The sequence below is a fragment of the Notamacropus eugenii genome, chromosome 2 (genome assembly GCF_028372415.1).
Source record: "Notamacropus eugenii isolate mMacEug1 chromosome 2, mMacEug1.pri_v2, whole genome shotgun sequence".
Classification (NCBI taxonomy): Eukaryota; Metazoa; Chordata; class Mammalia; order Diprotodontia; family Macropodidae; genus Notamacropus; species Notamacropus eugenii.
The window spans coordinates 265,937,637-265,965,449 of record NC_092873.1 but is presented as its reverse complement, the minus strand read 5'-3'; the positions used below and the strand labels follow the sequence as shown (position 1 = coordinate 265,965,449).

General features: G+C 36.3%; 1 protein-coding gene across 2 annotated transcripts in view; it reads left to right on the top strand.

Moving 5' to 3' along the window:
• WDR27 (WD repeat domain 27) overlaps positions 1–27,813 on the top strand; it is a 249,969-nt gene that overhangs the window by 48,546 nt on the left and 173,610 nt on the right. For both annotated transcript variants that reach the window (XM_072643936.1, XM_072643935.1), the window contains exons 18-21: positions 8,013–8,134; positions 9,388–9,521; positions 12,704–12,801; positions 20,743–20,864. In XM_072643936.1, coding sequence (XP_072500037.1) covers positions 8,013–8,134; positions 9,388–9,521; positions 12,704–12,801; positions 20,743–20,864 — 476 coding nt within the window. The remainder of the gene's footprint in view (positions 1–8,012; positions 8,135–9,387; positions 9,522–12,703; positions 12,802–20,742; positions 20,865–27,813) is intronic.

Genomic DNA, 27,813 nt, shown 5'->3' with positions numbered 1-27,813 from the left:
GAAGGATTGGGAAAGTTTCTTACAGAAAGCAAAACTTCATCTGAGGCTTGAAGAAAGAAAGAAATTTAACTCCCTTATAGCAGATAGAAAAGGAATCCCTTGTTGTAATTATAAAGTAGTGCTGTGGGGAATAAAATTTATTTTAAATTTAACTATTAGAAAAATAGATTGAAATCTGTTTTTAAAATTAAAAAAATTAAATTAACATTAATTTAAAACTTCTTTTCAACAAATATAAGCAAATCAAAAGAATATAGAATAACCCCTTCATCCCAATAAAAAAAACCCCTCAAATTCTATATTTTATCAAAGAAAAAAAATTAGAATACTGTGTCATAGAATCTTCGAGTGAGGAAAGCTAATGGGAAACCATCCCTCCACTTGACCAGAATCCTCTACCCATAATATTCCAGATAAGTGGTTATTTAATTCAGGGCTTCTTAAACTTTTTCCACTTGAGACCCCTTCAGCACTTCTTAAACTGTGGGTCTCTACTCTATATGGGATCTTCAGGCACAAGGAATTCACTAATATTCCTTCTTTTTTTAATAGTCTTAATTATTTAGAACATTGGCATTGGAAGTGTTGAGTACTCATTGCAATAATGTGGTTGACCTTATAGTCCATAGGAAATGACTGTGGGAGTCTTTTATCAGTCATTTATTACTGTGAAGGCTAGTTAGGGCAATGGTCAAGATCAGCACCAAATCAGAAAAGGAGGTAGGGTGATAAGAAGACTTTCATATAATTATAAAGGCTTTGACTTGACATTTAGACACTCTGTTGACTCTAAAAAATGAGATATAAATAAAAAGCAAGACATTATTTTTCCTTGTTGTCATTTATTAGAAAAGTTTAACTCCTCTAAGACAGACCATAACCTCTAAGACAACCACAACAGAGGCCGAAAGAGAGCCTAAGCCTCAGCCAAAAAGCATGAGATTCTCTTGAAAAGTAGAGTCCCAGAAGCCTGAGGCAGCGCTGAATTAGGGGCCAGCTCATTGAGCCCCATGGAGAATTATGACCCAGTTTTATCTTTAGATAAAATAAAAATGAGCCTTCAGTAGTGCTTATATTAAAACCCCCTCGACCGGGACTTTCAACATTATTTATAGAATCAATTAAAAAAAAACAAGGCAGCTAGGTAGCACGGTGAATAGAGTGCTGGGTCTGAAGTCAGGAAGATTCATCTTCATGAGTTTAAATCTGGCCTTAGATACTTACTAGCTGTGTGATCCTGGGCAAGTCACTTAACCTTGTTTGCCCCAGTTCTGATGAGAATGAAGTTCCTGCACTACCTACCCTCCTCCTTGCTCCTCCCCTCCACTATAACAATTCTTCCATTCATGCATCTTTTGTATGAGATAATTTGCTGCATTTTACCTCTCCCTACCCACTTTTAGTTTTTAGGATCATCTTATCATAATCAATTCAATGATCTATGTATACTCTTTTGAACTACTTTGGTAATGATAACATTTTTAAGAGGTACAAAAATCCTTTATAAAAAGCAAACAGCTTAACCATATTAAATCCCTTGTAATTAGTCTTTCCTGTTTACCTTTTTATGTTTCTCCTGATTTTTGTAATCAAATTTTCTTTTCAGTTCTGATCTTTTCCTTAAGAATATCTGAAAGTCTTTAAATTCATTGAATATTCATTTTTCCCTTTCAGAATTACACACAGCTTTGCTGGGTAGGTTATTCTTGTTTGCAAAACCAACTTCTTTGCTCCTTGGAATATCATATTCCATACCCTTTGATCTTTTAATGTAGAAGCAGTTAAATTTAGTGTTATCTTGACTGTAGTTCCTCTTCATGATTTTAGCTGTGACTTGAAGGAAGTCAGGAGGCAGAGATGAGGAGAGAGAGCATTCCAGGCATGTGCCAATATATATAGGTATTCTCACAATACTGTGAGAAAACTTCTTTACAGTTATTTCATATCACAGGTTAATATCATTATATTTATATGCCACAATCGACTGACATACATCCATATTGTTTCTAGTTCTTTTCTAGCACAAAAAGTGATGGAATGAATGTTTTGGTATATAAAGGGTCTTTCTTTTTTTTGATACCCTTTTAAAAATTAAAAAAAAGGGAGGGGAGCAGAGCCAAGATGGTGGAGGGAAACCAGGAAGTTGCCTGACTTCCTCGGAAACAATGTTAAATTAAGCCTCTGAAAGAATTGTGTAGTGACGGAATTCATAAAAAGATGGAGTGAAACAATTTTACAGCCCACAATAACTGAGAAGGACTCCACGAAGAGTCTGTTTCAGTTGGGTAAAAGGGGAGTACCAGTGCAGATGGTGTCCAGACAAGCCAGTGGGAGGCTCTTAGCCACAGCACGGATCAGCAACTGAGGCCCCACAGGTCCAGCTCAGCAGGCCAGTGATATAGCAGGACCAGTGCAGTGGGAAAGCTGCCAACCCCAGAGGTTCCTACATAGAAAGCCAGTGACCAGACCCCTGGTCCCCAATGCAAGAAGCTTGGAACAATGCTCCCTGTACCTCAGGAGCAGAGCTCAACTTTAAAAAATGAGCAATAGATGAAAAAAAAGAGCCCTGACTATAGAAAGCCACTATGGTGGCAGGCAAGATCAAAACACAAACTCAGAAGAAAACAATGTCGAAATGACTACGTGCAAAACCACAAAGGGGAATATGAATTAGTCTCAAGCTCAAAAGGTTCTCTTAAAAGTGCTCAAAAAGGATATTAACATACCGAAACTTATGGTATGCAGCCAAAAGAGTGCTTAGGGGAAAATTTATATTTCTGAATGCCTTCATGAATAGTATAGAGAAACAAGGATGTCAATGAGTTGTCCATGCAACTAAAAAACTAGAAAAACAACAAATTAGGAATCCACAATTAAATACCAAATTAAAAATTCTGGAAATTATAGGAGAGATTAATAAAGTTGGAAGTAAGAGAAATATTGCACTAATAAGTAAGACTAAGAACTTATTTTATGGGAAACCCCCTCCCCCCCAAATAGATAAACTTTTGGTTAATTTGATTTTAAAAAAGAAAGAAGAAAACCAAATTACCAGTATCAAAAATGAAAAAGGTGAATTTATCACCAAATGAAGAGGAAATTAAAGTAGTAATTCAGATCTTTCTTGCCCAACTCTATGCCAGTAAATCTGACGATATAAGTGAAATGAATATTTTCAAAAATATAAACTGCTCAGATTAACAGATGAACTAAAATACTTAAATAACTCCACTTTGGAAAAAAGAAATTGAACAAGCCATCAATGAACTCCCTAAGAAAAATAATCTGCAGGGCTAGATGGACTTATAAGTGAATTCTACCAAACATTTAAAGAGCAATTAATTCCAATGGTATGCTGCTATGAGTATCTCATTGGCATTACAACTATTTAGAAAAATAGGTAGAATCCTACAAAATTCTTTTTATGACACAAATATCTTATAATTAAACCAGGAAGAGCCAAATCTAAGAAAAAGTTATAGACCAATTCACCAATGAATAGTAGTGCAAACATTTTAAATGAAATATTAGCAAAGAGAATATAGCAATTTATTACCAGGATAATACACCGTGAATGGGTGGAATTTATATGAGAAATGCAGGGTTGGGTCAATATTGGGAAAACTTTCAGCATAATTGACTGTATCAGTAACAAACCAACAAATCATATGATCCAGTGGTTTAAAAACATGAGTGTATAACACTGAACATTTTCATCTTTTGTCAGTATGAAATGAAGTCTTGGAATTCTTTTGATTTGTATTTCCTTTATTAGTGATTTGGAATAATCTTCTCTAAGATTATTAGTAGTTTACAAAAATTATTATCAGTTTTTAAATTAAAATTTTTTAAAATTTAATTTACAATTTAATTAATTAAAAATTTTTTGACAACTTATTCATTAAATAATGGTCCTAAATATGTTAAATACCTATAAGTTGGATACCAGGTCCTTAAAGAGATTTGATACCAATATATTTCCCCTCTTGCCATCTTCTCTTCTTATATTTACTGCATTAATTTCATTTTTGTAAAACATTTCATAAATTTAAAATGATCTGTTTTATTTTTTGTGATTTCCTCTAGCCTTCCTTTTGTTAACAATTTTCTTCTAGCTGTAGTTGTGAAAGACTCTTGATCTCTGCCTCAAGTTTCTCCCACTCCAATTCATCTTCAGTTGCCAGATGATTTTTTAAAGAACATAAGTCTGACCATGTCAGTGTCTTGTTCAGTGAACTCCAGTGGCTCCCTGTTAACCTCCTATACACATACATACACACACACACACACACACACACACACACACACACACACACACACATATTGTAAAATCCTTTATATTTAAAGACCTTCACAAGGGGCCTGTATCCCTTAACATTACCAGCAGCGACTGCACACTTACTACTCCCTACAGGCAGATAAATACAAGAGCTCTGGGAGTGGCAACACCTTGCAGACCACCAGTCCTGCTTGTAACCCTGCCTTTACAACAGCATTTGGCAAAGCAGCTCCTGTGGAGGAGGGGCTAACCATCCTCACCAGCTGCTAACCAGTTGCTACCCATAAAGTCAGACAAGCCAGACTCCTGGGAACAGCAAGGCCCTATGACAGTGAGATGAGAAGTAGTGCGTGCCAGGCAAGTGAAACCACCATCGCTACCAATGTGAACACCATCTCCCCTCAGATGCAGATGGGAACAGCTCAGGGCCCTGAACACAAGAGCCTTAGGATACAGCCCAGTGCCTTCACCCATAATTTTGGGAAACACTCCCTGTGGAGATACAGTCTTATAACCTGCTCTTCCAGGAGCTATAGCCAAATCTACTTATGACCGAAAAGAGAAAAAGGCTACCAAGGCTTTGGTTCTGTCAAATGTTTTAACAGCAGAAACAGATGATTTTATCAGTGGAAATGATATTATAGAAGAGGAATTCATTACCCTCTGCTTTGCTGTTGTACCCTAAAAGGACCATGGGAATTTCTATCTGACCTGTAGTTGAAAAACCTTCCCTATTGGAAAGTCCCTTTTGAGCAGAGATTGTCTTACTTTTCTATTTGCATCTCAAGTACTGAGCACAGTGCTTTGTGCATTTTAAGCATGTACAGATTTTTTTACTCATTCATTTATCCATTCTCTCACTCACCCTGGACCCTTCTTGCACTTTATTTTCTTTTTCTGACCTAGCTACATTGCCCTACTTACTGTTCATTAAACATGCCTCTCTATCTTGGTTTCCTATGCCTTTGTGCTGGCTACTCTCCATTCCTAAAATACTTTGGCCTCTCACCTTCCCCACTTTGTTTTCCTGATATCTTTCAACTTGGCTCAAATCGTACCTTCTGCAGGCCCTTACCAGTCCCACCTGTTGCTAATTCCCTCTCCTTTCAGAGTTCCTTCATCTACTCTGTGTGTAGCGAGTGCAGCGAGGTGGTGCAGTGAATAGAGTGCCAGGGCTGGAAGCAGGAAGACTCATCTTCATGAGTTCAACTCTAGCCTCAGACTAGTTGTATAACCCTGGGAAACTCACTTAACCCCGTGTGCCTCAGTTTCCTCATCTGTAAAATGAGCTGGAGAAGGAAATGGCAAACCACTACAGTATTTTTGCCAAGAAAACCCCAAAAGGGGTCATGAAGAGTTGGACACATCATAAATCCCTTGGAATTGTCTTGGATCTTTGTACTGCTGAGAATAGTTAAGTCATTCATAGTTGATTATCATACAATATTGCTGTTACTGTACACAGTGTTCTTGTTCTGCCCACTTTACTTTGCATCAGTTCATGTGAGTCTTTCCAGGTTTTTCTGGAAGCATGTTTATCATTTCTTATAGCATGATAATATTCTATTACAATCGTATACCAACAGCCATTCCCCAATTGATGGACATCTCAATGTTCAATTCTTAGCCATCACAAAAAGAGCTGTTATGAATACCCTTGTATTTTCCCCTTTTTAAAAAAATCTCTTCAATACACACCTAGAAGTGGTATTGCTGGGTATGCAGTTTTATAGCTCTTCAGGCAAAGTTCCAAATTGCTCTCCAGAATGGTTAGATCAGTTCACAACTCTACCAACTGTACAGTAGTGTCCCAATTTCCCCATATCCCCTCCAAAATTTATCATTTTCCTTTACTGTCATATTAGCCAATCTGATAAGTATGAGGTGGTACCTCAGAATTGTTTTAATTTTCATTTCTTATTCTTACAGATTTTACCTGTTCTCTATATATTTGGTCACTGTCCCAGAGTCAAATCACTACCTCTCCCTCTCAAGGTTCTTAGTACTCTAAAGGGATTTTTGTGTATTCTTTGTTGCCATTGGATTGAGCTTCCACTCATTGAGTTTCCCTCCCTCCCTCAAATTCTCATGTGCAGAAACTTCCAGTGCTTCTGTTCCATTTAAACATTTAACATTGATAAGGATTATTTACTTCAAAGATAAAACTAGAACAAAAGTACAAACACTTTCCCAAAACATTTCAGGGACACAGTCTCCCTTATCTTACCTTGGTTTCTGGGAGAATGTTCTCAAAATTAGCTCAGTTCCTACACAGCATTGGTTTCACCATGTTCAAGTCCAGATGCAGCACAACTGCTTGATGAATCTTCATTTTAGGTACTACAGGTCTGGGTCCCAAAGGTCATTCTTTGTTTCTCAGGGTATTGATGCTGAGCTGGCTACGGATTCTGGGATACCAGGCTACCCAGAGGCTTTTGTCCCGACCTTTTGAAACTGAAGATGCCTCAATTTCTCCACCTCAAACAGGGAAGCACCAACTTAGAGGCCAAATGGTCTTGGAGGGGAGAATGCCCAAGGCCTTTCCCCTTACAGCATTGTCTCTTAATGGATTAAGTTGGTCAAAGGGGTAAACCAAGAGAGACATAGACCAAAAGAACAGCTAAAGAGAAAATAAATGGCAGACGGTTTGCTTCCTGGTGCTTGTTGTAGACCCTCCCAGTTTTGGCTGTACAGCTCATGGAAAAGACACCCTCTAACTACGTGGTTAGCAGACTGGAACCAATTTACAGAATACTTTTACATGCTTCTCAGTCTCTCCAAGGCACGTTCCTTGCATATTGCCCACCCCTTCTCTCCTGGAAGCAGACTATTCAGTCTCACTCCCTCACAGGGAGATCCTGTCAGGGGCCCTTTTGTGCATGTGATTCCCCATTCTACTATCTAGTTATATCCTATCCCTGTTAATGGGATAAATGCAGAAGCATGGCATTGCACTAGAAGAAGAATGTCACAAATTCTGAGGCTCACAGAGAGCTGTGTCTGATTAGAAAAGTAAGGAGTTTAGCTCCATTTAGCTTCAAGGAGGAGAAGAGGAAGATTGAAGAAAGAATAGGACAGTTGCTCAAAGTAGACAAAGATGATCAGTGACAGACAGAAGGCAGAGTATCTCAAGTTTTATTTAATTTCTGTTTTCTTTGCCGAGGACAATAGCCTTTGGACTGGAAAGAAGGGGCAAACATAGCTAACTGAGATTTGACATCCATTATACATAAGAACACACTGAGAACCCCTAGCTGCCCTTTGCAAGTTGAAATCACCTGACCCAAATAAAATTTATCCTGGGAGATGGAAAAGATGTGTTGGCTGTCAGTGCACTGCTGTTTTATAGGCTGTCGAGAGTGGGAAGGGCACTGCTGAACTGGAGAAAGGCAAATGACCTGATTTTTCAAAACCGGGAGAATACAGTCTGAAAGCAACAAGTCAGAATGTATTATTAAAGGAATGGTCAGCGAACATTTAGACCCAGAAGTGATGGTGACAAAAAGACTTTGAAAATTTTAGAAGTTTCACCAAACTATAATTTTATATTGTCCAGGATCAGAAGAACACTAGAGAATTACCAGAAAATGCTGATAATTTCATTATTTATCATTTGAGAATAAATTTCTAGTGCATTGAATAAAAATGTAAGGCAAACTGGGATTCTCTTGTTCTAATGTCTAGATATCAGAAATCGTATTTAGATGTTTTCATGTTGTGTTTTTCATTTAAGGTCATGATGGAGCAGTGACTTCAGTTGGCTGGAGTCATGACAGGAAATGGTTAGTTTCTGCTTCAGAAGACAGGACATTAAGGATCTGGTCAGTAAGGACTACAGAGTCTGCAGTATTTCTGGTAATGAATAATTCATATCTAATGCATTCTTTCACTTCCAAATGAACAGTTTTGTGACTATAAAGCTCTTAGCTATTACAAACACTTCTAAGTTGAGATATTGTTCAATTGTTCTATCATTTTTGATGTATTAGAGGATTAAAAATATGAGTACACTGAGGTATTTTTATTTGCATGTACAGAAAATTTATTGTTTAATTTAAATGTTTACAGATTGATGTTTATGTGCTACACATCGAGGTAGGCACATCTATAACTTTTTGTTTGTTAAGTTATAATCTGAAATTGACAAAAGAGTTGGAACAAATCAGCTAGGGAGTTATTTATCATAATAGTACAACAAATTGGCTTTCCATGTCTGGTATTGTAATGCCATTTTATAGTTGAGGAAATGTTAATAGACAAGAAAAAGTTATGAATGAAGTATTTTATGATGGAGAAAAGTCCGTTGTTTAGGGAAAATTGTAGGTGACCATATAGAATATAGATGTATGGACTGAGAAGTAGAGAGGGATTGATATGCAAGTTTTGAACCATAATAGCAGAATAGTGGATGATGAAGTTTTGTATCCAAGATTAGTGTGGTAGTGATCTTTCAAGGTAATAACAAGAAACTCAGTTTTTCATGATGTAAAAGGAGCCAAGGAAGATACAGGAGATATATGACACAAAAATAGTAAGAATTTAAAGATGATTTAGCATTTATTTTTAGACTGAATGCAAAAAGGGGAAGAAAGAATCATAAACAAGTTTTTATTAGGCAAGATGAGGTGACCAAAGGGTGGATGAGACTTCAAAAGTCAGATGATTTTTCTTTAGAGATATCTGTTGGCAATGTCAGAACACATATGTTATACTTACACACATTATGTGGTATAAATTTGGTGATAAAAACTTCAGACTAACATTCCACAATATTAGGAGCATTTGAACAAAAAATTGAATTACTTTTAACGAAATGTTTGTTTCCTATCAAGTACTTTACTGCCAAGTTTCTTATGTTAGAAAAGAAAAAATCCTGAAAATGAAAACATTCACTTTTAGGAGCAGTAGTCAGAATTACATGATTTTTTCCAAATAAAAAGTTATTTATAGAGAGGTACTATAATTTTTACTCAACAAATCATGTTTATAAACTTGGATAGATTGCAGATTGGGAGTCAAAAAAAGAAACACAATATTTATAACAGGGTTTATTGATATTATAATAGTTTGGTTATATTTTAGAAATAATTTCAACTTTTTCATTTCAGGGCAAGGACATGTTAAGTAAACCTGCACAAGTCACACGGTTTTATTATATGGATGCTTTTATATTGCTATCCTCTGGTTCTGAATTTTGCCTACTAAAATATTATATTGACACACACAAAGATGAGATCAAAAGGTAGGCAAAACTGTTCTTTGTGCCTGTTAAACATTTGTATTGACTTGTATATTCTTGTAGGATTAAAGAAATATTCCTTAACAGCACATTTACAAATCTACATTTTTATATCACAAAATTTATTATATATTAATACTTGTTATATTAATGTATATTAGTATATTCTCAAATACTAATAAAGCTAACACTTAGTAAAACTGGATAGTAGAAGAATATTTTTCAGAGTTATAATACACATCATTTTAAACCTTCCTTTGTTGAAATATTCCTTACAACAATCCAGTGAAGATTGGTTGTACGAATATTATCTTCATTTAGATGAGAAAACTGAGAGAACAAATTTGAATGACTTGTCCTTAGTTATAGTGATAATATGTGAGAGCCACCAGTTTAAGGTTTAGTTCATTTTTTCAAGTTCTTCAACTAAAAACATGGTAAGTTTAAGTGACTATCACAAAAATGAACAGTTGATAAGTATTATCTCTACTGTAACCTTTGCTACAGTTTTTCCATTACTAGTAATTATTTTTCATTTATATTATATTTCACATAGAAATGAAGTGTATCAGAAATAATTATGACATTTTCCTTGTTCTACCTCCACACAGTTTTCTCTAAACTTATTCACACAATTATTCTTCCCTTTATTCACAAATCAAGATATGTCTATTTTCCTCTTTAACACTAACCCCTTTACCACTTTCTGGAATTCTATTACTTCTAATAACTGATGAATGAATCCTGCTTCTAGACTTATCCTCTTATTATGTTTCAGTCTCTTTCTGTTACTTGTCTCCTTTCCTTCCATATTCCTCATTGTTCTCTTTATCTTTTTTTTAAAAAAATTACTTAACCCTAATAGCCACTAGCTACTGTAAAAATAATTTTTACCTTCTATACCTGAACCTCTTAAGGCATTGATTATTACCCCTGGTTCCTTTTCTTCTCTGTTCTTTTTTTCCTTAATATTTTACATTGGTATTTCAATGAATAAATAGTCTGGGTGGCTTCTTATTTCAGGAAGATGGGGCTGATTTAATTGGCTGTGGGGATTCCTGGAAGAATCTATTCCCTCTACCAATGCAGGTTGGGATCTTCCTTGTACCTTATGGTTTTGGAGAATTATTCTTGGGCAGCCAAGGTACTGCCAGTGTGTGTAAGAGGTGCTATTTCAACACTGGTCTTTCTGGCTATGAGGTGAACTCTCTCCACTATGTAAGCAACCTCTCATATCTAGCTTTTATACATTAGAAATAGGACAGCAAAAATACAATTTCAGTCAAAGGTTTCTATATATCAAAGCTATTTTCAGTTTTAAACAGATGGCTGACAGCAACTCAACTTTGATGATCTATTTTTAGTGACTACTACCTGTGATTTGATATGAGATATCCACAACCATGTTGTAATTACACTGTATAATAAAAAGCTCTGATTAATTGAAAGAGGTATTGGAGAGTACTATTCTTAGACTTAGAAAAACTGGAGTTCAAATCCTACTTGTGGCACTTGTAAGTTGTGTGACCACAGGCAAATCATTTAAACTCTCTGAGCCTCCTACATACAAAGCGCCTTCCCTATCGTCTTGTGTTCCTAGTGCCTTATACATTTTTTATTTAAGCTTCTACATACAAACTGACCACACCATCAAACCTCCCAAAACAATGTAAGATCCTTGATGGCAGAGACAGTTTTGTTTTTGTCTTTTTATCCTTAGAACCTGGTATAATGCCTGAAATATCATAGACGCTTAACAAATTTTTGCTGAATGAATTAATAAATTATTTGAGTAAGTGAAAGGAAATTGACCCTTAGGTGATGAAACTTTTCAACTATTCCAAGTGATAAAACTAGTTGTAATATTTAAGAGGGGTTATATTTCAATTGTTGCTGGGTGTGCCCACAACATTAAAATCATGGATCCTTGAAGTACAAAAATATGTGTAGTCTAAAAGTTAGGTTAGCACATAGGAAGGGTATTTACTCTTCCTCTACTCAGAGGTTCCCATCTTGGCCCAAGATGACACTAATGAGTACTGTAACCATAGAATAAGGAACTCATTTCTCACTGATGATGCTGTGCTTGGAAGTGTGGCTTCCCTTCTGGTGTCCTGTCCATTGTAGTTTAGCACAAATACGTGTTTTTGGTGCACATTAAGCACTAATCTTTCCATCAAATAAAGGGATAGTCCAGCACTTGCTGCTATCTACTTGGTGGCCTTTGTAGTTATCTTAGTCAGAATCAGGTTACTTAAGTTCCAAAGTTCACTTGATCTGCTATGGTTTTAACACGTTAGGCTCCTCCAACAAGTGTTACAGTTGGATCCTTAGATTGATCCTTAGTTTCATTATCAATCCCAGAATACTGTTTGCACCAGCTTTGTGTTGAAGGAAGGCAGTATGACATTGTTAAAAAACAAAACACAACCATATTTGCTACTTAATACCTATTTAGATTTTCACAGGTCATTTAACCTCTCTAATGCTCAGTTCCATATCTTAAAATGGGATTAGTAAAGTGAGTATAGATTCTAAAGAAACGATGATGCTTTATACAAGAGCGAGCAATTAGTTTTCTCATTTGTGGTGATCTCTTTTTAAGTTCCTCAAGCTCTCCTGCTTTTTTCTCCTAATTTTAGTTCCCTTGAGAATCTTCATCTATCAGTTCCTCAGTTCTTCTCCACACCTACATCAGATATAGGCAGGTTATTTTCCCTGTTAGTAAGCACTCCTCATTTATTCAGGTGCCACCTATTTTTTTCAAAGCCAATCTATGGCTTCTCATACATTTTTGTAAGCATCTAAGACACATTTTTACATAGAAACATAAACTAGTCCTAATGTTAGGGACTGGTAGTGGGGGGGGGGGGCGGGAAACAATCCTTATGCAAAGTTATTCAATTCTAAATAAATGGAAGAGGGAATTTTCTGGGCAATAAAGGAGGAATTTCATTCATGATAGATACATATAACATATATATGTATATGGTTTTTGGAATTTTATCCTTCCCGTATTTTCTTTATGCTATAAACATGAACTCTATTTTAATTGATATTGCTTTAATTAACCAATATGATAAATCTAAAAACTTGCTTCTGTATTTTATGTAGTATTAAAAGAGTAATGCATGTATAGGATATCAACAGTGCAAATTAACTGGAAATATTATTGTCTTTTGCAGATATAAACAGAAGAACAAAGCCAAACTTGTCAAGAAGTTCTCTATGACATCAGCTACAGAGATTACCAGTCTTTCAGCCATCAATGATTTCTATTCCTGTATCCTTTCATTATTTATATCTGTGCCTTTATGAAAAGTTAAATCTTTTAGGCTTTCTCCTACTAGTGATGCAAGTTTAATTTTTTTTAGGTTGTGGTTGGCTAGGACTAATTATCAAATCCATTCCACTAACTTCAAAGACTCTAACCAACATTGATCAATGATAATGGATTAGTTTCATGGCTACCATGGTCAAAAAAGAAAGCCATATGTGAAGTGTTGTAAAATAAACTCTTGAAGATATGCATGAGTATAAAAGGAAGGCGGCCAACCACATGGCAAACAGGAGGAACAGAAGATGGACAGAACAGTTGTTGCACTGGTACCCACCAAATACTAAATGGACTAGAGGAAGGTTTTGGGCATGTCAAGAGGATCCTTTATGGATGAGTGAATGAAATAAATGAAATTTATGGAAGGATATAGATAAGAATCCCTAATAAATCCCATAATCTCCAATTTAGACTAGACTCAAAGTCCATAGAGTTCACTGTATAATTGGTCAAAAATTCCTTTACAACAAGGGAAGGGAACAAACATTTATCCAGCCCCTGCTATGTGCCAAGCATTGTGCTAAATTCCAGTCCCATTCCACTTTTGGAAAATTCTAATTGTTAGGAAGCTTTGCTATACATTAAGTGTAAATCTTCCTTAAAGCAACTTCTACTAATTTCTCCTAGTTAAGCAGAAGAAATCTAAATCCTCTAAGTGACAACCTTTCAAATACTTGATCTATTATGTCCTCATTAGTCTCTGTTTCCAGCCTAAACATCCTCACTGTGGGATAATGGGATCATAAGGGATGCTAGAAGTTATCCATTCCAATTCCCTCATTTAATAAATGAGAAAATTCCTTCCCTGGATCCTCATGCCATGATATAAGTAAGACCTTTTTCTGTCCTGGCTACTCTTTGAATGTTTTCCAACATTTCACTGTTATTCCTAAAATATGTTGTCCAAATCTTAATTCAATACTGATGGTGTGGTCTGTGGACCAGGATAGAGTATAGCAGTGCCATGTAACCTTTTTATTCCTGGAAGTGGTATCTCGCTTAACATAACACAATGTTAACAATCCTTTTTACTTTGTCAGTTATATCACACTATTAACTCATTCTGAACTATTATTACTCCTCTAATCCACTTGAGTTTTCTCTGGCAATCTGCTGTTTAGCCATACCCCCCATTTCTTGTACTTTTGAAGGTGAATTCTTTTTTTTAAAATTAATTTATTTAAGTTTTCAACATTCATTTCCATAAAATTTTGGGTTCCAGTTTTTCTTCCCATTTCTCCCCTCCCCCCATCCCTAAACGCTGAGCATTCTAGTTACCCCTATCACCAATCTGTCCTCCCTTCTAACATCCCTCCCTTCCCTTATCCCCATCTTCTCTTTTGTCCTGTAGGGCAAGAAAAATTTCTATACCCCATTACCTGTATTTCTTATTTCCTAGTTGCAAGAATAGTACTCAACAGCTGTTCTTAAAACTTTTGAGTTCCAACTTCTCTTCATCCCTCTATCCCCACCCATTCCCTTTGGGAAGGCAAGCAATTCAATATAGGCCATATCTGTGTAGTTTTGCAAATGACTTCCATAATAGTCGTGTTGTGTAAGACTAACTATATTTCCTTCCATCCTATCCTGCCACCCATTTCTTCTATTCTCTCTTTTGATCCTATCCCTTCCCAAGAGTGTTGACTTCTAATTGCTCCCTCCTCCCACTGCCCACCCTTTCATCATCCCCCCCACCCTGCTTATCCCTTTCTCCCCCACTGTCCTGTTTTGTAAGATAGGTTTTCATACCAAAATGAGTGTGCATTTTATTCCTTCCTTTAGTTGAATGTGATGAGAGTAAGCTTCATGTTTTTCTCTCACCTCCTCTCTTTTTCCCTCCACTGGAGTCTTTTACTTGCCTCTTTTATGAGAGATAATTTGCCCCATTCCATTTATCCCTTTCTCCTCCCAGTATATTTCTCTCTCACTGCTTAATTTCATTATTTAAAGATATGATCCCATCCTATTCAATTCACCCTGTACTCTCTGTCTCTCTCTGTGTGTGTGTGTGTATAATCCCACCAACTACCCAGATACTGAAAAAAAGTTTCAAGAGTTACAAATATTGTCTTTCCCTGTAGGAATGTAAATAGTTCAACTTTAGTAAGTCCCTTATGACTTCTCTTTGCTGTTTACCTTTTCATACTTCTCTTGATTTTTGTGTTTGAACATCAAATTTTCTTTTCAGTTCTGGTCTTTTCATCAAGAATGCTTGAAAGTCCTCTATTTCATTGAAAGACAATGTTTTCCCCTGAAGTATTATACTCACTTTTGCTGGGTAGGTGATTCTTGGTTTTTGTCCTAGTTCGTTTGACTTCTGGAATATCATATTCCATGTCCTTAATGTAGAAGCTGCTTGATCTTGTGTTATCCTGATTGTATTTCCACAATACTTGAATTGTTTATTTCTAGCTGCTTGCAATATTTTCTCCTTGACCAGAGAACTCTGGAATTTGACCACAATGTTTCTAGGAGTTTCTCTTTTTGGATCTCTTTCAGGAGGTGATCAGTGGATTCTTTCAATATTTATTTTGCCCCCTGGTTCTAGAATCTCAGGGCAGTTTTCCTTGATAATTTCATGAAAGATGATGTCTAGGCTCTATTTTTGATCATGGCTTTCAGGTAGTCCCATAATTTTTAAATTGTCTCTCCTGGATCTATTTTCCTGGTCAGTTGTTTTTCCAATGAGATATTTTACATTATTTTCCATTTTTTCATTCTTTTGGTTTTGTTTTGTGATTTCTTGGTTTCTCATAAAGTCATTAGCCTCCATCTGTTCCATTCTGATTTTTAAAGAACTATTTTCTTCAGTGAGCTTTTGAACCTCCTTTTCCATTTGACTAATTCTGCTTTTTAAAGCATTCTTCTCCTCATTGGCTTTTTGAACCTCTTTTGCCAGTTGAGTTAACCTATTTTTAAAGGTGTTATTTTCTTCAGCATTTTTTTGGGTCTCCTTTAGCAAGGTGTTGACCTGCTTTTCATGCTTTTCTTGCATCTCTCTCATTTTTCTCTTCCCAATTTTCCTTCCACCTCTCTTACTTGTTTTTCAAAATTCTTTTTGAGCTCTTGCATGGCATGAGACCATTGAATGTTTATTTTGGATGTTTGGGATACAGAAGCCTTGACTTCTATGTCTCTCCCTGATGGTAAGCATTGTGCTTCCTCATCTGAAAGGATGGGAGAAGATATCTGTTCACCAAGAAAGTAACCTTCTATAGTCTTATTTTTTTTCCCCATTTTTGGGCATTTTTCTCAACCAGTTACTTGACTTTTGGGTCCTTTGTCAAGAGCAGGGTATACTCTAGGAATCTGTAAGATCTCAGTTCCTCCAAGGTGGCACAATCAAGTGTGTACTGGTCTGGGCGCAGAGAGGAATTTTTGTGCCCAGAATCTTAGCAGGGTTTCCTCTCCACAGTCACCTGGCCTCCAGTTCTGCAAAGTCAGCACTGGGGGCTGATTTTCAGATAAGCTGGATGGGCAGGGCCACCATTCAGTGTGAGACAAAGACCAGCTCCCCCAGGGCCTCCACACAGGGTGGACACAAGAATCAGCTCCTCAGTGCCCCCAGGGTTTTTATGATCCAACAATGGATTTAGCTGCTGTGCCTGTGATGTGGCCTCGGAGGCGGCTGCCTGCTGCCAGAGCTATGGGAAGGCCCTTCTCCCTTCCTGGCCAGCTGAAAAAACCTCATCACTGACCTTTGGCACCTGTGGGTTGTGGGATCTGGGAACTGCTGCTACTGGGATTGGGGATTCCATGACTGGAGATTCCGACCCCGAGGGTTGTTCATGAGGCCAAGGCTGGGCTGGCCTCTGCTCCACGTCCATGCAACATACATTTCCCGTGGGCCTTTCAGGTCACCCTGGGCTGGAAATCTCCCCCACTCTGTTGTTCTCCACTTCTGCTGCTCCAGAATTTGTTGAGAGTCCCTCTCTACAGGTTTTTTATGGGCTGTGTGGGGAGAGCCTGCATATGTGTGCCTTTCTACTCCACCATCTTGGCTCTGCCCCCTTGAAGGTGAATTCTTAAACCCAAGTGAAAGACCTTGTGGTTATCCTTTTTAAAGGTCTTCTTAGTAGATTTGGATCAATGATTTAACTCAATATTTTTATTTTTGCATCATTATTATGTCATTCAGTATGCCAAGCATGGTATATGTTTATTGAAGTCATTTATAAAAATACTAAGCAGCCTAGCACCAAGCATAGATCTCTGGGACATTCCACTAGATATCTTCTAAATTTTTAGCCACTTGTTCTGCAAACTTTTAATTTACATATAGCACTAGTTTTTCTGAGGAACCACCTCTGAAATGACACTCGTGGGTTACATGAACCAAGGGAACAATTACCCGAAGTTCAAGGAACTCTGAATCTCATCTAACAACGAATTTATGAGCCTCCACTGGTGATTTCATCTTTATTGTCAGTTGACATGCTTAGATCAAAAGATAGCTTTAATAAAATGGCATTATAAGAAAAGTAGCTATAAAATATCCTTCCCTTAGCCCCCTAAACTGGAGGAGTTATCATACATAGAATATATTGTACTAGTAAAGAGGTATACACACATAGCAAATGAACCTGACAGAAGGCAGCTTACTCCTTTGGCACAGTAGGACCCAGAGGTCATCTCATGGTGTCCTTCTGCTGCTACCATTTTGTGAAAGTTTGTGCTTGGTCTATTGCTTCACCAGGTCCCTGGATCTTATCCTCTCTTTTCCTCTCTTACAGCACCTCCTAAGATATATTCTGAGGGCCTGCTCTCTGCTAGGTACAGCATTGCCTACTATGTAGGATGTCAACTGCAAGTTGCCCTTGTCCCTGAGGGTAGAGGATAGAGCACTCTTGTTTCCCCTATATGTGGTGTTCTGTAAGAGGCACAAGGGAAATTGTATTGAATAATTTACTCTTAAGATCTGGATTCTTCCTTCATAGCTGACTCACTTTTGATTTCCAGGGATTTTTTCCTTTCAGCTAACACAAATGAATCTCTGCAGAGTTTTCTGAAGCACTAGCTAGCTTGCTTTTTGAAGGTCACCAAGTATGGTAGATCATTCAAAAAACCTACCAGCTAGATCTCCTATAGAGTCAATCCTTCAACTTTTGCAGGGAGAATGTTCGTAGAAAATGGGGCAAAAGTAAAAAATTCAAATATTGATGCACTGAACCTTTGGGAAATGGGGAGTTAGCTTCCCATGACCGCCAAAAACTAATTTTGTGCTAGAGATTGATGAAAATGCACTATTTTTGCATATCATTCTTTATGACAAAATATCAGTCCTGATAATATGCACTTTTCCTAACACAGTAGCACCAAATTTGTGGCTGACAGCAGCTGCAGACATTCCAGTGCAAAGTTTATCTAACACCTTTATTTTCTCAATAAGCCACATTGTTGACTTCAAAAACTTCACTTATAGTCAAAGGATTTGCACTAGGCTTTGGAGGCATAACTGCAATTTAAAACTTAAGTTTTAAAGGCAAACAATGAAAATACACAACAGATGCACAGGGAGCTCTTTACAATAGCAGTGCAAACAAGACCAGTGAAGCACCTGTTAGGATACCAGTTGCTCCATAAACTTGTGTGCATTTTTTTTCTCTACTGCACCCAGCCATGAATGTGCATGGTTGTCAATGCAAAAGTGATAATGAGGTTACTAATAAAATCATGCAAATGCTTAAAGTCATGAAAGTTAAAAATACAAATGTTGAAGATTAACTGTAATTCCACTGAGTTGATAGAGGAAGTTTTTTCACACCTCCTGAAGGAACAATAAAGTATACATAGTTCCATACACTTATTTTATAAATTGTGAATGAATTGCTTCTCCTCTCCCATCTTTTGCTCTCTGTAAGTAGCTCACTTAAGGTGTAAGCTACTCAAGGTCTCACATCCTTTTCAAAGTGTGAGTGCAGTTTCTACAAGTCTGCCTAGGACAAAACACTAACTCCTCATTAGTTTTGCTACTGGTCCCTTACATTTTCTAATTTTATCAAGTGGTCTTTGGGCAACAGATGTGGGACTTAATTAATTAGTCTGTCTTTATCAACCTTCCTCACTACACATGGAGTCTTAGTTACCTTTCCGTTGAAGCTTTTGAAATCTGTTCTTCCCAAATGAAGCACAGTTTGACCCTCTCTGTCACAAAATCTAAAATGGAGTGGTCACTTATGTCCATTTCTCTTTCATTTTACTTTTGAAAAAAGTTTTTTCAGGCAGCATCATTTATTAAGGGCTTATAATTTGTATATCAGGTTATGTATCAGACACTGTGTTAGAACTTGGTGCTTCACATATTTATATATCTGTATCTATAGACAGAAACACAGAGAAAGACTGCAACAGAGAGAGAAGATATCAATAGGAAACCATACCTTCAAGACACTCAGGTGAAAATTAGGTTTATTACAAGAGGAATGAACATGCCATGTGGAAATCAAAACCAGAGAAAAGAGTTCACGGTCCTTACAGAAGTTTACAATTTTATGTTAGTAGGACAAAGGGAAGAGGGAATATCAGGAAGGGGGGTAACACCAGAGAAGGAAAGGTACAGCAAAGGTGGGAAAAAAGACAAGACCATTCCCCATGGGGAAGAGCAAGGGGATGGCAAAAGCTGCATTCTTTTCCATTGGAAACTGCTAGACTATGAAGATAGGAGAGTTGGCTTATCTGCAAAGGACCCCAGCTGCACAAGCATTGTCTCAGCCTGTCACAGACTGGCCAGCACCTGTCTTGCCTCCTAAGGATACACAGGGATTCTAGCTTGGGGTGTGACACCAAATTACGTGGCACATTCACAGCTTCCTACATACTCTGGGTCCAGGGCTTCTGGAAAATGTGGCAACTCAGGAAGACAGGCTAAATTGGATTCAGGGCAACAAGGGAGACAGTGACAGAGATAGACATAGAGGGGAAAGAAGGGAAGAAGAGAGGAGGAGAAAGGTGAAGAGAAGTAAGATATATATAATTATAGGGGTGATCTGCCAGTCAGAATCAGCAGAGAGTAGCAGTTTTCCTCCCTTGTTCCTCTTCCCTTTGGAAAGATGATATCATGAATGCAAACCAGGGTATCCTGAACGATTATTCTTGTCACTTCAGCCTTCAAAATGTCTCCTGTATATGCCCCCTTCTGCCCTCTGATAGTGCCACCCCCTTAGTGCAGGCATTCATCACCCCCGCTAGTTCTATTGCAGTAGCCTGCTGGTTGGTCTGGCTGCCTCAAGGCTCTCTTTAATCTCCCCTTCATTCATCTGTCAAACTGATCTTTCTAAATCACGGATCTGATGCTGTTATTCCCTCTAAATACCGTGCCCCCCCCCCCCCCTTTGATAAAGTACAAGGGCTGTCTTTTACTTACAGAATCACATAGGAAATCCTCAGTTTAGTGTTCATAACCTGATCCCTTCCTACCTTTCCAGTTACCCTCCCCATGTCCTCCACATGCTTTATGTTATAACTTAGGGAAGAAGCTTTGGTGGTCAGAAAAAAATAGATAACCAAGCTTGTAAATCACTACTTTCAGTTTACACAAATATTTATATATTTATTTTACAAACAGCAGCAAATAGTTGGAAAAGATAATTAATCTTGTTTTATTTCAAATTCACTTATTAATTCATTTTTATTTTGATATAATTTCAGAAAATATTAAAATGATTATCCACTTTATTGGATGTGATAAAATATGGTTAAATGACTATTCACTTTTGTTTTCAAAAATAGTTATTTTTTTAAAATGGGAACTATTCAGTTTTTATTAATATTAATATCAATGATAATTGATATGAATAATTTGATTGATATATCCATATTTCTACTGAGGAATTCTTCTACCTCATTGACTTGCATCTTATAAATTGATCTTAACTCAGAGTATTATAGACCTTGTTCTCACAACTGGGAGCAACAGAGCACTGGAAGTTTTTGATCTCAATGTTGATTGCAGTGCAGCAGTGATTCCAGATATTCATTCAAGATCAGCCCATCAGATCTGCCAAAATAAAGTAAGTACTTTTTTCAGAAGTTTAGTTTAGTCTATAAAATTGTAGAACTACATATATCTAAAAAAAACATATTTCTCAAACACAAATTTATATTAGTTTACCCAATTATGACATTTAATCAGTTTCACATTCATATAATTGTCTCATCAACCAGTACACATTTTTTTCATTATTTCCACAAGACTCACATTATGTCCTTTATTAAAAGTTTTGCAAAACTAGATAAATTGTATCTACAGCATTTTTCTGATCTACCAGTTCCGTAACAGTCCATTTGAATCAAGTGGCTTGAATTCATCAAAGGTCACTAAACTAAGCGCTCTTATTATCCCTTCCTTATCTTGAATATCAACTGTATTTGCAATATTCAGTGTGTTCTTCTCTGTGTGAAGGTTCTTCTCCTTGGTGTAGAAAATAGAAACAAAATAAGATTTGAGAAACTCTACCTTCTTTCTGTGCTCAGTTATGATTTCCTAATCTACCACAGGAGTCCTGTCCCTCTTTCTTTCCCTGATAAACTTAAGGGTCCCTTTTAGTTATCCTTTGTTTTTCTTGCCAGCTTCAAAAGATTCTGAGATTTAGCTCTCAGGAAGAGCCTATTCTTTCTTACAGGATAATCCTATCTTTTGTATTTATTGTCAGATTGCCTCAGTTTTCTGTGCGTATCTTTTAAAGATCTAAGTTAGTTGATATGCATCCACATTAGTCCCTTAAGACAATTCCCTTTTTTTCTTACTCATGACAATGCTTTCCCTATAGGTCTTCAAATGTTCATTTTTGAGTCTCCCATTGCCCTTTAAGCATAGTTTTAAAGAATTTTCAACCATAATAGGGTCTTACCTATCCTTTCTGTAAGCCACCTGAAATTTGCTCTGCCAAAGTCTAGAACACAAAGCACCTGCTCTAAAGAAGTTCAAAGTCAAAAGGGGGAGACACATGCGAACAACTATGTACCTACAAGATACATACAGTGTAACCTGCAAGGGACTCCCAATGGAAAAGATACATATAGTGTAATTGCAAGGGACTTCACAGGACTACCCTGTGAAGGAGATGGTACAGTTGTGATTCTCTTCATTTTACACCTGAGGATTTACACTCAAATGACTTACTTCCCCAGGGTCATTCAGTCAGAAGTATTAGATCTCATACTTGAACTCAGGTCTTCTGTATGGTCTGTTGGAGGTATCGTAGAGGGAGAATTGGCAACACTTAGCAAATGTAAAGAGTCAGAAGGGATATTTGAAACCATCTAATAATAACTAGCCTTTATATAGTTCTTTAAAGTTTACAAAGCACTCTGCATATCTTATCTAATTTGATTCTCATAACAACCCAGTGAAGTAGGTGCTATTATTGTCTCCATTTTACAGATGAAGAAACTAAGGCTGAGAGAGATTAAGTGACTTACCCAGGGTAACAAAGGTAGTAAGTGTCATAGGCATGATGTGAATGTGAGTTTTCCGAACTTCAAGTCCAGCACTATTGCTCCCTGAATTTTTGTTTCATGAAGCATTCCAAGACTATTGAAAGCATTGTACAATTTCTTTAAAACAATCCAGCTTGGTATTTTTGTTTGATTTAGTTTTGAGTTCTGTTTGTTGTCTCTACAAGATATTTGTACAGATGGACCAGCCCAGAGGGACAACCATCCAACTTCATGATTATAGTGTGGGCTTTATGCATTGTAAATCCTCTTGAATTTTCCATGTTGACTGTAATTCTGAACTCTTTTTGTGTAGCTGTAGGACTCATTCACGAAGCTGTATGGTACCCTAGGGTTTGATGCAATGAAAACAATATCTTTTGCAAACAAGACCTATGTCAGAGTCTGTGGAAAATCCCAATTATATTTGGATTTTTCTCTTTATATCTCCATGACAGTGGCTAACATCTCAAATAAAGACATTTCTTTTGTTGGATCTGTTAAGGAATTTAATATGATTTTGACCTATGCATGGGAGGTAGTTTGTTGGAGAGATCTCCCATGAATATGTCAATTTAGGTTATATGCATTAGTCATTTATGTTACATTTACTGAATCAATTGTTTTAAAAAATAATTAACAAAGAGTAAGCATAGTACAGTTTTGTATCTTCAGCACTTTTCAGTTAATTATGTGACTATTAAGATGTAGTTTGTTGTAGATATTGTTTGGGAAAGTTTATCTGTTTGTTCCTTTTTCATATTTTTAGGAAAGATGCCCTATATATGTGTGTACTTTATTCTGATAAAGATTTTGGTAGAGATGAGAAATTAAGTATATTTCAGTAACTGTGGATGCTGTCATCATTTACTTTTCTTGGCAATGATATTATGATTTTTTTCTAATCAATAGGTGTTGACCTGAAAACTTGGTTAAAGAAAAGGCAACAATCTAAAGGCATCCATCATTAATTAATTAATTAATTCCCTTTAAAGAAAACAGTAATATAATGCATTATGGAATCAGAAAATTATCTGACTACCTGGTACAGAAATCTTCTGGTTTATATACATTTTACTGTGAGAAAGGAACTCTCTTAGTTGAACAAATCATAAATTTAGTAAGACAAAACAATTAACAAAGTAATGTCAGTTGGGACTCATGACTCCAAGCTGTGTGAATTTTCTTTATGTAGCATATGTCTCTGTGACATAAGATAAGGAGAAAATCCCACCACTCTGATGACAGGCATCCTGTCCTAAACAGGTCCTTGAAATTGCTGACACAGGAAAGGGTACCTTTAACAAAGTTTCAATTGAAATTACAACACAGGACATCTGTGTTTCTTTTCCTTATTACTAAAATTCCAGGAAAAGGGTCTCCTAGGGCAATTGTTAATTCAGCCCCATCTGCTTTGCTGACACACCAAAAAGTCATTCTCTAAGTCTACTCAAGATGACAAAAGTAGGTCCAGACTCTTCTTAATTCAAGCTTTGGCCCATATTAAAGTCCAAAATTTATATTAAATATTATCATAGGTAGTGTTTCTTCTCTTAGATAGCCAGTAAATACATCTCTCAACGCCCATCAAATCATGTTGATTCCTATATAGATTTTTTCTATATGCCTTTGATCCTGGTTTAGCTGCTCTTCTTTTCTTTGACTTTTTAAATACTATTTCCACTTCCTAGAATCTTTCCAGACCTGAATAAGTTGGTACATATCAACCTAAAGAAGGCATCTCTTAGAGAGTGTCACCGATTTCATCACTGGTCCTGTTCTGTTCCATCTTTTTAAAAAATTTGGATGAAGGTATAGAAGTTATGCTATCAAATTTATAGATGATATGAAGCTTATATGAATATGTAACACATTGATTCACAGAATAAAGGTCCCAGAAAAATCCTCATAGACTACAGTTATGGACTGAATCTGATAAAATTAAATTTAGTAGCGATTAGAGATAAATGCAAACTTCTACATGGGTTCAAAAAAACCAACCACACAACTATAGGATTGGGGAAGTGTGGCTTCAGTTGTTTTTATTGGATTTCAAAATCATTATAAGGCAACAATATGAAATGGCAATTTAAACAGGAAACATTATCTTAGATTGCATTAATATAAATTTGAGAGAGGTGATTATTCTACTGTGTTGTTAGTTTTTAGGCCTGGTTGTCACATTTTAATTTAAAAGCTTTTATTTTTGTGGATAACTTTTGTTTTTGTATCATCTTTATTTTTGAATATAACTTGTTTCCTTCCTCATTAAATCACCCCTTAAAACAAGATTAAAAATACACACAAAGCCTATCAGCTTCATCTGATAGTATATGCAATATCCCTCACCCAACGTTCCTGCCTCCACCCAGTGGAGAAGGGAAGAATCTTACCTCCACCCCAGGCCCAAGCAGAGTCTTTATAATTACATGATCTTCAGTTTTAAACTGTTCTTTTTCTTTCCAAATGCATTGTTATAGTCATTGTTTTCTTGGTTCTACTTATGTGTTTGTTTCCCTTCGTATGCAGAATATTTTACTGAAAGAGAGCTGTCTTTAAAACCAGGAAGATATAGATTTAAGTCCTATCTTTTGACATATACTACCTGTGTGGGCCTGAGAAAGGCCTGTTAGAGATCTGGGCAATTCTTTAAGTCTAAATGGACATGTAGAGAAAGTGCCAGCCTACAATGTTACAGAAAGTTTCCTCACCGAGGGAATTCCCTCTTTCAGGGAAATCATAGATCCATTCCATATTTCTGGCCTTGTTTGTTTGTATAATTCTTCTTATGCTTCTCCAGATTCTTCATTTTGATATTTCTTAAGGCATGGCAATATTCTGTTAACATTATTGTACCACAATTTGTTAAACCATTTCCCAGTTGATTGGGGTGTCACATTTTAAATCACATAATAATTTTCTAATTTGTCCAATCATATTTAAGGGTCTGCATTTTATAGTCCTATAATTTTAGAAAGGACTTTAGTGATCATGTAGTTCAATCTCATGATTTTATAGATGAGTAAAATGAGATTTAGAAAGTGTGTATGACTTGTCTTCAGTCACAAGGATTAGTGACATAGGTGGCCCTAGAATACCTTTGCTCTTATTCCTGGGCTGGTATTTTCACATCACACAATGATGTCTTTCCCAAGTCTTCTCTTGACTAAGTATTGTGGAAAGCTTCATAAGTCTTCCGAACTGATGATACATTAGTTATCACTGATAATGCTCTTGTGTCATAAACTAAGTGATATTGGTACATTAAAACCCATATTAGTCATCCTTTCATTAAGCAGAATGTGTCCAGTAAATGTCCAGTATTTCTGATAGCTCATGATGCCCTTTTTTGGAGGGGTTATGGGTGGGTATGCTTGAATCACTTCAGTTAAAAAAATTCTTCCTTATATCTTTATAACAGCTTGTGTTTCAGTTGTTAGTCTACGAGTCTACCTCCATTTCAAGTTTCCTTTTAGTGGTTTTTTGGAATGTTTTGGGAACCACTGTAGGAGCCTCTTGGATGATGGGTGATATATTAGGAAAAATATTATTGAGGTTTCTTAAGGCAAAAATAGTTGTTTGACTTCCTGAAAATAAAAGTCTGAATGGTATATAATGGAATGAAAGGAAACATATAAGCTTACAGAGGCTGTCTTCAGTGTTTTAATAGCTTGTTTTTGAACATCTCTTAAATATTTGTCCAGTTACATAGTGGACATCAAAGTTTTCAACTTAACCATAGCCATATGGGAGTTACTATTCATGTAGTCTCGACTGAACTGAACATGAGAAGTACAAATTATAATTGTGCACAAATGTCTTATTTCCAGTAAGATGTTAAATAGGTCATTTTTAATTACTTTTAAATGTAGTAACCATGTTAGTCATGTACCAATAATAGATTTCCTTGAATATACCAGTACGCCAACTCTAAAATGATCTCTACTATTTAATCCTATAAAGTTACCTTAAATATATGGGAATAGCAGGATTTACTTTTCATTTTATTGTGTCACTAACTAGAGAACTATGTACTTGCACATACAGCAGCTATATTTTTCTCTTTCCCTCCCCAAATACAGCAAGGACAATGCAGATTTTGGTCCTTTTTATGATGACTCACTCATAAAAAAATAATAGGTTCTTTCATGACTAGACAGACAACATTAGACTATAACAACCAAACTATCTAAGTAGCTTTTTATTAGCTATAGTTTCTAGGACTAAACAGACTGCTGCTATTATCTTTCTATCCAAAAGGCAGAGTACGCTACAGGTCTCTAAGTTCTCACCTGATTTCTACTATATTCTCCCTATCCTGAATTTTCCAGGATGTCCCCAAATTTGAGTATTCTACCCATATTTCATATTCCAATATTTTTGGCAAATAATAATTAAGGGAATTATTAGTAAGCATTAAAATAAAATATGCAAAAGCTACATAATATATGAATAGCATAATTAAATTTCAAAATGTTCATATTAGGCTGTAGCATGTATTTTTAATAGTTTCTCTATATTCTGAGAAATATATTTGTTATCTATGTAATATATGGTATAAAGGGCCATATGGGTCATTCATGGAGGACTAGCATCTCTGGTGTAAGAGCCTGTCAAGTCCTCTTCAGGGCTACTCATCCACCTGTTACCCAACTCTTACCTGTTGCTCCAAGAAGCTGTAGCATGTGCAACAGCTATTTTTCAGTAAAACAGTCTTGCCAGACAGGCTAAACCAGGTAGAAGGTAACTGACAGGCTTTAAACCCATTGGCGAGTTAGGGGGATGTCTACTCCAACCATGTGAAGACTTCTCTTGGTGGAAGGGGTGGGTGAGAATAGTTTGTTGCAACAGCCATGAAGGCAGCTAAAGCAGGCATTGTCAGACGCTTGGAATTTGGTCAGGCATAAAAAATGTCAAGGTCACCCACTGCATCCCAGGCCATCACCAGTCATTTTGACTTTTGTCTTGCCACTGGACTTTGATGACTCTGGAAGAGAGAATGAGGCTGATGACTGTGCAACTCTGACTCACTTAAAACCAATTCACATGCAAGTCAAGATATCACCCCATTATGTCTTCAAAATCAAAGGATAAACAACAAAAATTCTACAAGTAGAATGATACATGCATCAAGCTGGTGATAACAGTTGGCCATACTTTTTAATCATGAATACATGAACAGTGTCCTGGAGCAGCAAAGCAAAATTGACTGACTAGACATATCAATTTTTGTTTTGGAAAGTAAACAATGAATATAATTTTAATATTTTTCCTACAAATACAAATATTCTACATTACTTTACACATAATTTACAATTTGAAATAATTATTTCTAACATTAAATGCTATGTCAAAAGATTATATTCTTTTCATAGCACATAACCAGTTGGAAGCATAAATTTTTCCATGACCCTAATATATATAGATCTTTTGTATTTCATTGAGGAAATATCTGAAATAACAATTTGAGTGGTTGAGAAAATTATTCCACTTGATATTTATAATTACACAAAGAAAACAATT